At 39.7% G+C, this 14,417-nt stretch overlaps 1 protein-coding gene across 1 annotated transcript; it reads left to right on the top strand.

The window, feature by feature from the left end:
- Positions 1–1,532: 1,532 nt before the first annotated feature.
- Positions 1,533–14,258, top strand: LOC308092616 (sorting nexin-1-like). Its single transcript, XM_080438626.1, has 15 exons — positions 1,533–1,659; positions 3,325–3,469; positions 3,612–3,748; positions 4,046–4,112; positions 4,309–4,352; positions 4,543–4,684; positions 4,785–4,863; positions 6,328–6,403; positions 7,291–7,404; positions 8,341–8,434; positions 9,079–9,284; positions 10,633–10,776; positions 11,066–11,146; positions 11,252–11,323; positions 12,775–14,258. Exons 1-15 carry the CDS (start codon positions 1,540–1,542, stop codon positions 12,823–12,825), a joined length of 1,572 nt encoding a protein of 523 aa, XP_080294752.1. The 5' UTR covers positions 1,533–1,539; the 3' UTR covers positions 12,826–14,258.
- The last annotated feature ends 159 nt before the right edge of the window (positions 14,259–14,417 follow it).

Raw genomic sequence — 14,417 nt, 5'->3', positions numbered from 1 at the left:
TTGGTTGCCAAGGAAACGAAGCAAAGATGGCCAGATTCCCTCTCGGCCAATGGAAGGAGAAGGAGTCCATATGCGCCCGGTATACTCTTCTCTGTACCACCCATGATATCATTGTTTAGGTTGCTATGGGTTACACATGAGATAAAGGGTCCTGTTATAAGCCCCTTGCATTGACTGTTTAGGAAGGGAGAGCCACTTAGCCTAGCATCATTCTGGTCCTGTCAACCTTCGTCCGATCTCTGGAATTAATGTAATCTATTACACAATGGCTGCCTGTGTGAGTCTTACTATTGTCTCTGTGAAATTAATTTGAATCTCATTGAGTGATTAGAAAATATCCATCACTTATCTCTGTATAAATGCCATAGTTTTGGCTTTCACAACTGCTGTCTCTGAGTCTTGGATGGGGTCAGTCGCCACTCACCACAAAATGAATACCCTTCTTTCAGTGATCATAAACTCATGCACGCTCATGTGGGAAGCAGCCAGACACAAAATACAATAAATCAAAAACACAAAAGTGCAAAACTAAAGGGACAATTGATTGATTGATTGAATACTTTTGTATTAAATATATATAAGTTTGCAAAAAAAGCACAGGAAAGTACAGTTCCATACAAGGTCTGCTAAGAGGATTTTCAACCCAAGAAAGCCCATGGCTTGTTTCCATTGGGGTCCTTTGTACTCAATTCATCAAAACATTAATAAATAAATATACACTACTATGCAAAACGGGGGGGGGCTTTCACAGGGGCCAGTTTCGAATTGCTCCACCTGTAAGTGCTCTTATAGAGTGGTTTTAAAGGAGAGTAGGGATTTACACTCCTTTACAACTGTTGGTAAGTTCCACATTTTAGTGGCATAGCAGGAGGAATTGAACCCCTTGTTAGAGACAAATCTGGGTTGGACGTGATTAGTGGAGCTCCCTCTGGTGTTGTGATTATGGACAGGATTGAAGTATTTTGACAGGTACATGGGTGTCTTTGTGGTGTAGTGTATCTTGTAGACCAGGCCCATTGCAAGTTGTGTACTCTGTCCTCTACCCTGAGCCATCCGACCCTTGCAAAGTGAGCAGGGGTTAAATGAGTTGTTGATGTAAGGCCAAAAAGTAGCCTTACCAGTTTGTTTTGGGATGTCTGGAGCCTTGTTTTTAAGGCCTATATGTGGCGCTATGGTATGATGAGGTGCATCGTGCATGCATAGTCGATGAATGTAGTAGCCTGCACCCATCCAAGGTTACTTCAAGTAACCTTGGATGGGTGCAGGCTACTACATTCATAAAAATATATTCGTGCAGCAGAAGATAGATACCACGTAACGGGGAGAATAACGTTTTTTAGATTTGTCAAAGAAACCGGTTTGTGGGAAAGACCATATTTTTAACTCTATGGGATAGACATGTAAAGGCACTGAGATGAACAGAGGGAGGCAGTAATGCAACTATACGGATGCCAACCGCCATAAAACTCCACAAAGAAGAAGAAGTGCTCGGCTTGCACTTCCGTCTACGTAAATAATCCATTCCTCACAACAAGGAATATGGCGGCCAGCTCAGATCGTAGCCCCCCTCCTTTCCCTGCAACAGAGGATCAAGAAGCAGGACTTTCTGACATGGGAGATGGAGATAGTGACGAGGGAGCGGATGTCTTTGTGTGCAGTGTATGTATTCATTCAACTCACCCATAGATAGTCGAAGTAGAAGTTTGTAAGTGTTTTAACGTTATGCTGATGATGAGCGAGGAAGTTGACATGAACTTGTTGTCAACTGACCCAATTTGACTGACCCCGGAATTCACATCATCGAAGGCATATTATTGAAATAGCTCTTAAATCAAATGTTTGTTTTCACTTTCGTAAAACAGCATAATAAGCTGAAGTTTCATAACAGTGCGGTAATTTAGTCACCAACTTTTACATCCCAAATCATTCAATTCCAGTAGCCTTTGATCAAGACTATCAGATGTATTTTATCGAGTCTTACTTTTAGTTTCGTATCTATGATAGTCTTGGGCTGCACCCCCCCAATTATCACTGGACATCCGCGGAATGCCCGTACTTCTCCATACATGTAGAACAAAAAAACATATAAAGTGCTGACCCTGTAGCCCCGGGTGTTAACTCTATATTAGGAACCCGTGTGCACTGTATTAGTACGTATGTTTCAATAGATATGTGTTTTAATCCCGTCTGTGTCGGATTCTGTCGGAAATTTCCATATTCCTCAATGACCGGTAGTGACGGGGCGCATCCGGTGAATGCCGGAATTATACTCAATGTAAACAGGAAGTAAAAGAGGGGGGGAATGGCGTTCGGCCACCAACGGAATTAAAATGCATATTTATTGAGAAATATGGATTGATACAGTGCACAATGATTCCGAATACCGAGTTTACATTTGGGGCAACCGGATAAGTGCCTTATATTTTGCATGTGTACATGTTTGGAGAAATACGGACTTGACTGGTGAAAGTCCAGGGCACCCAGAGGGGTGCAGCCCAAGACTATTATAGATATGCAAATATAAAAATCTATAAAATACATCTATGATAGTGCAAGACTACAAGTCCAGCCTTAATTCCCCCTCTTCCCTCGCAAGCAACTGAATTATGCTTTCACTAAGTAGTATATCTTGGCGGTATGTCAAATTTGTAACGGAACTTAAGCTAATGTTCTCTTAGCAAAACCACTCTAGCCCTTGACTGATAACTAGTTGATCCCACCCATTGCACGCAACCATACGCTTATCTATGTCCAAGAAGCCTTCAGCTGAATGGAGATGATTGTAATGTCCTGTTAGTTTTATTCTGAAGTATGCTGTATTAAAGTGATAATATGTTTTTTTTTATTATTATTTTTTGTTTAAAAGTGAACGGTCTCTCCAGCTCTTTAATAAACAGAAAATATATTTTCAGGTGGGTTGGCAGTTTCTTCTAATCAGGAGAGAGTACCTATTTATCAGCTTCAATTTCTAATAGTGTTCTAGTTCCAATTTTGTCTGATCATTTCTTTGTTTCATCAGTTAAAATTTCACTTGTTTATCCTGTATTCTGTATGTGTTCTCTCTTCTGATTGAATAAAAACGGTATCCTGAACTGAAAATGTATTTTCTGTTTACTAAAGAGCTGGAGAGACCCTGATACTGATCAAACACTATAAAACTGATTACTATCAGAATATAGAGCTAATTCACTTCAAACAATCACTTACTGCGCCTTTTAAATCATTTATCATTCAATAATCATTTTACAAATGGATTTTGCTTTTGCGAGTGATGTGATAACTCGTTATTAGAACATTACGGACATTGTTATTTTCCTAAAATAGACCAACAATGTGGCTACCCAGCCAGATGCTTCAAGTGAGGAGCGCCCAGATCTGTTCGGTGAAGAGGAAGTCGGCAGCACAGCACCAAACCTCAGCTCCGCTTCCAAATCCAATGGGCTTCACTGTGATGACGATCTGTTTGGAGGTATTGAAACTCCCCTCCATTTCATCTCACAGCACATTGCCCTTGATATGTTTTTTCTTTTCATAATTGAATTCTTATCAGCATATTATTATCCTGGCTAAGCCTGAGGTTGAAGAAATTACACTTTTTCCTTGTAACTTAGAAGCACCTATGGAACAGCTGACCACAGAGGAACACAGTAGTGCATCCAGGAAGGAGCTACCCACCTCCACTGCATCTAGACCTGCCTCTTTGCTAACTACCAGCACAGCAGCAGTGCAGCCTAAATCCACCGAGCAGGTACAGGGCAGGGCTTAAGACTAAGGCAGTGTGCCTAATCGTGTTGCCGTTTCATTCACTCACTAGCACAGCTTGGTGGGCAAGTCATTCATTAATTAAATCAGATGTAATGTTTAGTTAGAAGAAAAGCCTTTATACTCTTGGCACACTCACTGTAGCACATTATACACAACTGGACAAAACTGATTCCATATCCATCTGCAACGTACTTATTATATTGCCATCAAGAAGGTTTTATTTGTCATTAACGTATTGCCATATATTTAAAATAAAGCTTATTGCACTGTTCTTTTGCAGTTGGAGGAGGCAGAGGCTAAGGATAGTTTTGATGTGGATATTGCTGTCACCAACCCAGAGAAAGTTGGTCAGTGTTATTGTCTATACTCAAGGAAGGTTATTCATTGTATGCCTGCACTGTGTTAAGACTATATTGCATTTCTGTCATAATGCACGCAATTGTAAAATGTTTTTGTTGGTTGGTATTATTGCAAGCATCCAGCAAAGCAGCAGAATATTTCTTTCTCATCTTGGTTACTTGCCAATGTAATCTTTCCATGCAGGGGATGGCATGAATGCATACTTGGCTTACAAAGTATCCACTCGGGTATGCATGGAAATTCCAATATATCTATCTACATTCCCTGTCACCGTATTTAGCTGCAAAATCCACCAAACTTATTTTATTAGGATGCCTATTTCAAATATTTCCCTGTGATTTACAGAATTCATTGCCTTTTGAATGTTAAAACTTTTAACACTCGACACTATTTCTTTCTGGCCCATTTCTCCACCAGACTTCTTTGCCGATGTTCAGGAATAAGACCTTTTCCGTAAGAAGGCGTTTCAGTGACTTCCTGGGTTTGTACGAGAAGCTGTCAGTCAAGCATTCGCTGAATGGCTGTGTCATTCCACCACCACCTGAGAAGAGTGTTATGGGTGGGTTGTATTGTCCTCCTGTTCTGTTATTCACCAAACAAGCGAGTTCATTTGGTGAGTTTTAATCCATTCACTATTGTGTTTAACTTGGTACAAACAGGAATGACCAAAGTGAAAGTTGGAAAGGACGACTCTTCATCAGTGGAGTTTGTGGAGAGAAGAAGAGCAGCTCTGGAGAGGTGAGGGTGCTGCCCTTACATGCTTAATGTAGTGCATCCATATTCCGGGGGGAACATTAGCCCAAATAGCTCACAAACCATCGCAACGTGACGCGTTGTGAGCTTGTAGATATTAAAATAATAATAATCTCTCGTTCTCTCTCTCAGGTCGCATTAGTCCGATAATTGCCGTTTTTTACAGTTTTTTTTATGGCCGAGACCGAAAAATACAATTCCTTCTGGACATCCTGACTGATAAAAAAACGCATGTCTTTTTTTTATTATCACTGTCTGTAAATCAGACACATTTCAAATCCTCTGCACCTCTCTGTAGCTGGTCCGCTCTCGCTCTCTCTCTTTTTCTCTCTCTCGCTCTCTCTTTTTCGCTCGCTTGCTCGCGCAGTGCACTGATGTCGGAGATCATTCACTCGGAGCTGCTCTGTGGAGTTACTGTGGAGTTCCATGTGGAGCTGCCACAGACAATGTAATGAATACACAAAGTTGTCTTATACCACGAATCAAGAACAATGCACTCACAGCATTTCATTGAAGATGAAGCAGAGACAACAGCTGTCCATTTCAGCGTCAGGTCTCGTAGCGTGGTTAAACCAGGAATATGGAATGCACACAGGGTTCCAACCCGTAAACAAACAACACCACTTGAATTAAAAGTCTTCATGAGAGTGAGGAGACTGTAGTAGATTAAAGGTAGCTTTCCACCGCACCGATTTTGAGCCAACTTGGCGTCGGGAAGCGTTGGATATCGTCGTCCCGTCGGTTAGGGGTCCGTCAGGTGGTCCGTCGGGACCTTTTTATTTTTTTAACTGAGATTTGGCCTTATAGATCGAAATGTGCTCAGTTTTGGCTATTTTCTGGGTGTTAATTTCAATAAATTAATGTATTAATTTACTTTCTATTATTTGAATAACCGTTTTCAAAAAATGGCGTGTACACGTCAGCAGTGATGGAAAAAGATTGATTGATTGAATATTTTATTAGACATAAATGTAAAAACAGCACGAGTACAGAAGCTTCAAAGTTGCATCTAACAGATGCATAGACGCACTCCCGACATATAATTATGTCACCATACGACCATATTTGGCCAGATGAATCAATCAACCTTGCGCAGACCCAACTTTTAGACTATTGCTCATTATTATGAAGAACATGCTTTACCATGAAACTAATGATGCAATACCTTGTTGAAAAATCAAATCATTACGCACGCACCACGGACACAACCTACGCAATTGTAGCCTAGATAATTAATACCCTTATGCAAGATGAAGCTGTAATTTTTTTAAATATCCTAGTCCTTTACATACGTTTTCAGTCCCAAATATAATACTTTAACTGTTATTATTGGTTCCTTTTATGCACCTGCTTGTCATTCATGCATTAAAAACTCACAGTGGCCTCTGGATGGTGTCACTATGAATGGAAATTATGGTTATACACATGTTGCTACTGTATGATTTTCAGGTATCTTCAGAGAGTAGTGTCACATCCATCACTCCTGCAAGACCCTGATGTCCGTGAGTTCTTGGAGAGGGATGAGGTATTGCCACCACACCACACTTTGTACCACTATTCATAAATGCCCAATTCTCTTCACTTCATACAGTAGTTATGTGCTTTGTATGAACAAACCCTAGTCACCAATGGGTCAGCTGTTTTTACATCATTAGGAAGGGGTAGGCTCAAAGCAAACTGAAAGCATGTTCTGTTAATAATGGATTTATAACGTATGGATATCTATGATTTCCTAGGGAAACGGTTACAAACCGTTTATTCACAAAGTTTGGAATGTTTAGGACAGCTGTATTAATGTTTACAGCCTGAATTTGTCTATATTAATTTGGTAGTCATATTGACCAATCATGCTTAAAAATTGTGTATTAGGCCATGTCATGTAATGGTAATTGTCCTAGATTCAGTTCACATTTAATGCACAAATAGTTGAGTTTAGATACAAGGGTAAAATAGTTGTGTTTTAAGGATCAGATGGATACATATAGGTATACAGTTAAAATGCCTATGTTTAGGAATTGAGATGGGTAAGTTAAGGTATCAAATAAAAAAATGTTGTATAGACGTTAAGTTAAAGATGGTTAAATTTAGGTATAAAGTAAAACATGGTTGTTTGGGATGGTTAAGTTTTGGTACAGTTTAAAGTAAGAATTTAATGTGTTTAGCTATCTCTTTGATGGTTTGGTGCATGGTTAAAATGCTTGTATTTAGGTATTAATCATTGGCAGGAAAATGAGTTAATCGTAGAAGTACAATGTAATTATTGTGACAGCTCTACTAATAGTTGTGTTTATGTTAGGATTGTCAATTGACGTCAGTTGTGGAATTCTGTAATTTACAAGATTATTTTAGCACTGAAGGATCTTTTTTTGTGTCCATTTATCCACCTGCCTTCATGTGTGAGTGTGTCTTCAGCTACCCAGAGCAGTGAACACCCAAGCACTGAGTGGCGCAGGCTTCCTGAAGATGATCAACAAGGCGTCAGATGCTGTCAACAAGATGACTATCAAAATTAATGAGTCTGACACTGTAAGGGGGCTTATCATTTTGAATAATGTTTTAAAATGACAATATGTATTTAGCTTGCTGTTGTGCACTGTGACCTTTTGAAATAAGGTCATTAACATACATTACATTTTTGGGGGGAATGCCAAACAATAAACATAAAAAAATCACAAGAAGAAAATAGGAGAGATACAGTAGGCTGGCCACAATCAACTTGCATTGATGCTGTGTTCACACTGGCAGATACAAAAGATACAAAGCTACAGAGCATATTTGTAGATTTGTATCTGAAGTTGAAACCAGCACCGCTGCCCTAAACATGTAGTGTTGTTGTTAGTAGGAATAATCACAGAAGAACCTGGTGGAAGTGGACTAAGAAAGAGGAGGAGCCAAACCGAGTTCTTGTTTGTACATAAAAAGGAGGTGATGCCCCAGAGTGTGCACTCAGGGCCCTGTGATTGACAGACGCTGATTGGCTCTTCCACTTTTTGGTTTCTGCAAAACGCCCACCCAGCACATGGGGCCAGACCGGTCTGGGGCCAGACCGTTCTTTGTATATTCATGTTTCTGGATACCATTGAAAACTAATCGTAGCCTGTATCTTTGTAGCATCCAGTGTGAACACTGGGCATCTCACCCCTAAATAATTTAAAGAAAGACAGCTAAGCTCACAAACCCATCTTCCCAAAAGAAAGAAGTAACCCCATGGTCAACACCAGGGCTGGAACGGAGAGATAACTGAGCGCTTAGATCAAACTGACCAGACCCGTAATACCTGAGTAATATCATGGAGCTACCAATAGGGGGAGAGGGTAATACTTGGATGTGTGGAAGTATGTTTCAAATTAATGTAGCATGGTTATAAGTATTAAATTACTCTTTTATTTAAGTACTTCTGAGGATCTGTTATACTGCAACATGTCCAATCACCTTGAACTTCCCAATGTTACTGTGTCCCAGTGGTTTGAGGACAAGCTCCAGGAGGTGGAGAATGAGGAACAGCAACTGAGGAAGCTCCATGCGATGGTAGACTCCCTGGTCAATCACAGGAAAGGTGAGTTCCACATTGTATCACATACCTAGTCTTTATTTGCCCTGAGTGAGGAGACAGATAAAAGGACGGAGAGAGTGATAGTTTATAATCCTTAGGGATGATGGCTAAATACAACGGATAGCTGACAAATCGGTACAAGCAAAAGTGCCAATGTGCGCGGAACTGTAACCATGGGAGTTGTTGAAGAAACGCAATATGTCAAACATGGCCAAATCAAATGCCATTTTCTCATTCTTAGTGGCAAAATAAGGCTGAGTATGTGATAATCAAATTTTTGCTGTGTATAATTTGTAGTAGGCTGTAGGCCGCAGGTTAGATTACCTGGCATTGTTGATTTCCTGTGCGATAATCTACTGCATATCACATTTGGGTTTTCATTCTGTCTTTTTATTCTATGACTTATCTTACTGCATACATGCATTACAGTATATATTGTCAGGGATTGTTTTCCACCAACAAAAGGAAAGGGAAGAAAACGTTTAAATTATGGCAAAAGCAAATGGTCAGTGTTGAGCTGTACTTACTTATGCTCTTCGGCCCCTATGGAGCATAATGCATCGATAATGTTTCTCCCCCTATCACGGTCTTTGGCAATAACATACATGTATTTTGTGCCCCGCCACACTCACACTCTTTTTCTCTAGAGCTGTGTGGGAACACAGCAGTATTTGCCAAAAGCATGGCCATGTTGGGCAACTCGGAGGACAACAGCGCTCTATCACGGGCCCTGTCTCAGCTGGCAGAGGTGGAGGACAAGATGGAACAGCTGCACCAGGACCAGGCAGCCAGTGACTTCTTCATTCTTGCTGAGCTGTTGGCCGACTACATTCGCTTGATGGCTGCAGTCAGGGTATGCTCGCTCACACTTGATCCAAGGTGGAACACAACCGATTGATTGATCATTGCAATAAACATGCTCTGAAAATGCACGCAACCACTTAAGTGGTCAGATGGGTGGGTTGCAAATGATTTCAAGATTTTCAAGTGGGACCTGATCCGGAAAAGGTTGAGAACCACTGGTATAGGCACAGGGTCAGATTGCCTTGGCATACATTTTTCAGACCTGTGTCAACTATGTCAGCACCATTGTTCCATAAAAAATGTTGTTGAAAATGTCACCTGTTATCCAGAATCTCTCTAGAGGAAAATTGGATTGCCTGAATTGGTCATGGCCTCAGGTTTCATCATGTCATACTCGGCAAAGAATCTCAGGGTGACATATAAGTCTAATCGACACTACATGGCACTGGAGCACAATTACTTTCTTTTACGTGTGTGTGTGCGCCAAAATGTACATTTTTCAGTAATGACAAAAAGTGGAGTTGGGAGGTTTTGTTCATTGATAAGAACAGCTAAATGGACCTCCAAGCTCACAATGAGGTTGGAGGTCAAAAGGGGGTGGAGCCTGGAGTCAGCAAAACCAGCTAACTCCACCCCCCCTTTGGTGTGAGGATCCAATGGAGTTAGCTGGTTTTGTCAGAACTTTTCATTGGTTCAATATTTTTTTAATCAACACACAGATGTAAAGGGTGTTATAGCACTGATTTATGGAAAAAAAACGGGAAAATTAAGTTGGCTGGTTTCTGCCTGACAGCAATGATATATTATGTGCAAGATAGACCAATGTTTTGATATAATAAAATAATCTACTCTAGACTCAATTGTGAGTTTCCTGTTTGTGGAGGAGGCCATCTATTTATCTAATGCTGTTATCCACCAAAGGCCACATGAGACATAGAGAACCAGAATCATAACTAGAAAGTAGGGATGTGTCAGAATAATCGAATATATTCGAATAATCGTTTTTGAGGATAAAATCGATTATTACAATGTTTATAATTTTGCAACGGCTATATTGTCTTCCAAACCCTGCCCATAGTAACTACATTTTTGAGGATACCTAGTATTGGTGTAATATTTATTTATATATTCGTTATTAATAGCAGTTGAATAAACTCTGATTTTGGTCAGTCATTCATATCTCTACTAGAAAGGTGCACTCAATATAGTGCAAATCTCCTCTATTTGCACTATACTTGGAGTATTCCAAAAAGCCAGCACTGAAAACGGGCAATAGTATTGTCAATGCTTGCTAACTGGTACACCTAAATCAACCATAACCGTTATTAATTGTATTAGCCACAGCTGTGTTTATCCTGTTATGACAGGTCTGTGAAAAAGGTCCATTGTGTCCATAGGGTTGTTTTGATCAGCGTATGCGGGCATGGCAGCGCTGGCAGGAGGCTCAAAGCACACTCCAGAAGAAGAGGGAAGTGGAGGCCAAGCTGTTGTGGGCCAACAAGCCGGACAAACTGCACCAAGCCAAAGACGAGATCACTGAGGTAGGCTACTGTAACACTTAACTGAGGATGAAGACCTCTCCTGAATCATTAAAGGTTCTACAGAAGTATTAAATGTTGCAGTAACCGCAGTTCTACTCTGTGTATAATATTCTGGTTCAGATTATTTCTCCTTCATTGATATAAAGCTCCACAATAACCCTTGAAAGACACATTTTGGTTTTAAATAAACATTAACTATTGGCCATGAATGAAGGGGGGGGGGGCGTAATGTCGTCAGGGTACTGGGACCATTTCAAATACTTCTCCCTCTTCTCTTCGATGTCCTCAGTGGGAAGCAAGAGTCACTCAGTACGAGAGGGATTTTGACAGGATTGGCGTGACTGTACGCAAGGAAGTACTTAGGTTTGAGGTACGTATATGGACTCTTACACATGAAAAGCCAAATGGCATTTACACAAAATTTTATGGGTTGTACAATGGTGAAGAACACAAAACAATCTTGTTTACCTTTCAGAGTGAAAAGGCCAAGGACTTCAAGAGCCAGATAGTGAGATATTTGGAGTCGATGCTGCAGTCCCAGCAACGGGTAATGTTTCTATGATCTGAAATTGTAATACAGGGCCCGTAGTTCAGACTTCCGAGCTTATTCCAACCTAAACAAGTTCATTTTACCACATGACACCACAAAATATAGTATAAAACAATTATAAAATGTTTTGTGTTCAGGTTTCTAATGTCCACAGGCACTTACTGTCTCTCCACCAAATCTTCTGGTCAAAGCTTAAACTAGCAGTAGCACCAGATCCAGCTACTAGTAACAAGGCTATTGGCAAGTTAATCAGGATTCCAAAATGTAGAGGATTGAAACATTATGATGGTCATGGCCAATAACTTCAAGCTACAGTGCATCAGCACTGCATCATATACTGTACATTAAAGGAATAAATAAGTACTCTATACTAGCCTATCCTACCTTACCTCATACAAGACAGCTGTAGTCATTGCTCTCACCTGATAGGGTTAGGACAAAGGAGGTCACTGAAATTGAAATGGAAGTTTTATTGATGCAGATGACAGTCCCTTGAATTCAGTTCATATTGTTTGCAATTTAATAAATGGTAAACTAAATATAGTGAATGCAAAGCTGATTCACAGGCATTCTATTTTCATACATTATAGCAAACCGTGGCACCCCCCTATCGTATCAAACGTAATTGCTAGTTATGCAAACTGTATATCAGAAATACATTTAATCTCTTAACGGGGGTTTGTGGAGATACTACTGGCGTTATGTGAGACAAAATGGAAGATTGTTTTTTACTGTTATGTCTAGTAATAATAATAATGATAAAACATTGACAAACTTTGTGAAACTGGTGATTTGTAAAAACTTGAATATAGATAGATAGCAATACTTATTTGCTGTTATGCCGATTTATTTTGAGCATATTGTCATCAAAAACTGTTTCGCTCCGTTTAATATTTAAAATGATATGCTTTAAAAGGTGGGTTATCGTTCAGTCAGAGCATCATACACACAAAACACTTTTTTTTGTTATTTTTAGATTTCAAGTATGGTTAAAGTTTCTCCATACTCCATTACCTTAACCTTAAGCGAGTCTTTTTTTGCAAACCATCACCATCAGTGCAGATGTAAAAAATTATTTCATGATGCACAAATAAACTTAATCAAGCAATCTTAATTTGACATCTGTGCAGCCAGAAATATATATATATTTTAAAAATATTTTTTTTGGCTTTTTATGCCTTTATTTTCTAGAGAGGGATAGGGAAAGTAGGCTGACAGGAAATGGGGAGAGAGATGGGGGGGTGGGGGGGGGGTGGGGGGGGTGACACGCAGCAAAGGTCTTCGGGAACGGGAGTCGAACCCGCGACACGCTGCCAGGCCGGCATTGCAGCCTAGGGTGCCTGGACCGTCACGCTACGGCCCAGGTCCAGAAAGATTTTTTGTGCACATGAGTCACATGAGGCTTCATTAACTTACTTCTTACCCTTCTAAATCTAACTTTGTTCCAGATTACAAAGTTTTGGGAGGCGTTCCTGCCAGAAGCAAAGGCAATAGCTTAACAAAGATGGAGACTTTATACTAGTAAAGACCTTCAACTGCCTTTTTGTACATCCTGGCGAAGAATTGAGAGGACAATTGCCACACAGATGAAACCTTCATCCATCCACTATATTTGTATTTTTATTGTAGTACTTTTCCGGCTTTTTTATATACGTTTGTGCTGCTGTACTTGAAAACATTTCATGCGCAATTTTGCGCATACGTCTTTGTTTACCTTGTCTACATTAAGATGATATAAAGCAGTGGTTCTCCAAGTGGGGTCCGTGGACCTCCAGGGGTCCTTGAAAGGGTTCCAGGGGGTCCCCATTAAAATCAGTTTTACCACTTTAAACCCAGATATATCGGCTATTTGAAAATAATCTGGGAGAAAAAAAGTGAAGAATTTGGAATATTTTTGAAATATTATAACAATACCTGTGTATGGGGATACCTTGCACAAAATAATTATTTTCTGCAGCCAAATACATATTAATTTGGGTGTCCTTGACATGAAAAAGTTTGAGAACCACTGAGTTTCCTTGACATGAAGAAGTTTAAGAACCACTGATGAAGTATGAAGTCAACTGAGATTATTTGGCTAGTGTTTGTAAAAGCCACTGTATCTCTTTGAGATATCTGTTTCTTGCTCAGATCAGTATATTTAAGTGTTCACAGGAGTTGCTGCCCTAAGGTAATTATATTTATGGTTTACAGTTGATGAATTGATGCAAGTCATTCCAGTCTCTCAGTCTCTAACAAGTTATGTTAATATTAGCTTGTCAAATGTTTTGGTGCACTACAATGCATTGTACAGTTGGAGAGGCAGCATATTAATGGTAGAGCTTAATTTGCACATTGTTAGTTTACTACTACAGTTTACTAGTGCATATTTATAAGCCTGTCATAGCTGCATGAAATGATAAAGGAGGTGAAGGTTACAGTGAGCGCACATTGATGTTGAAATGCAATTACCAATGTATTGATGGAAATTTGACTGAAATACCGTTGTGTTCATCTGAATGGAATCTCTTCCCCCAGTCTAGTATGTACGTATAGATTTGTGTCTGTGGAGGGCTGCAGGCCATACATTGATCTATCACTAAATGGTGATGAAGCCCAACAGAAGTGATTTTGACCATTTCTGACATTGTTTACTGACCTAAACATGTACAACAGTACTTGAATTAAATCATGTAGCCTACCATCATTGTCAAATGTTACCAGCACATACTTTTGAGTAAATGGTTTAGTAAGGACAATTGTATTTTGACACGCAATTGATAAATGCCCATATTTCTTGTCCAACATTTGTAAGTCTAGTTTTCTGTCTTGGTCATATATTCCCTCCTGCATATATTTCCATAAGAATGTGCTTTATTTTTGTAACCACTGTCATTTGCGCCGACATTTCCTGAAATTTCTCTACCGTTAGATGTAAAGAATAAATATTATTGGTTAAACTTTGTTTACTTTTTATGACTGATTCATGATATAACTGTTAAATGGATCATTATTTGATGATTTATTCAGACTTTTTCAGCCATATCAAAAACCACTTCTGACTAACTTTACTTAACGTTGGTAGTTTGTTATATAAAAAGATACCAGGCCC

Source organism: Gymnoscopelus braueri (assembly GCF_963280865.1).
Source record: "Gymnoscopelus braueri genome assembly, chromosome: 1".
Lineage (NCBI taxonomy): Eukaryota > Metazoa > Chordata > Actinopteri > Myctophiformes > Myctophidae > Gymnoscopelus > Gymnoscopelus braueri.
Note: the sequence above shows the minus strand (reverse complement) of the source record. Positions and strands in the feature narration are given on the sequence as shown.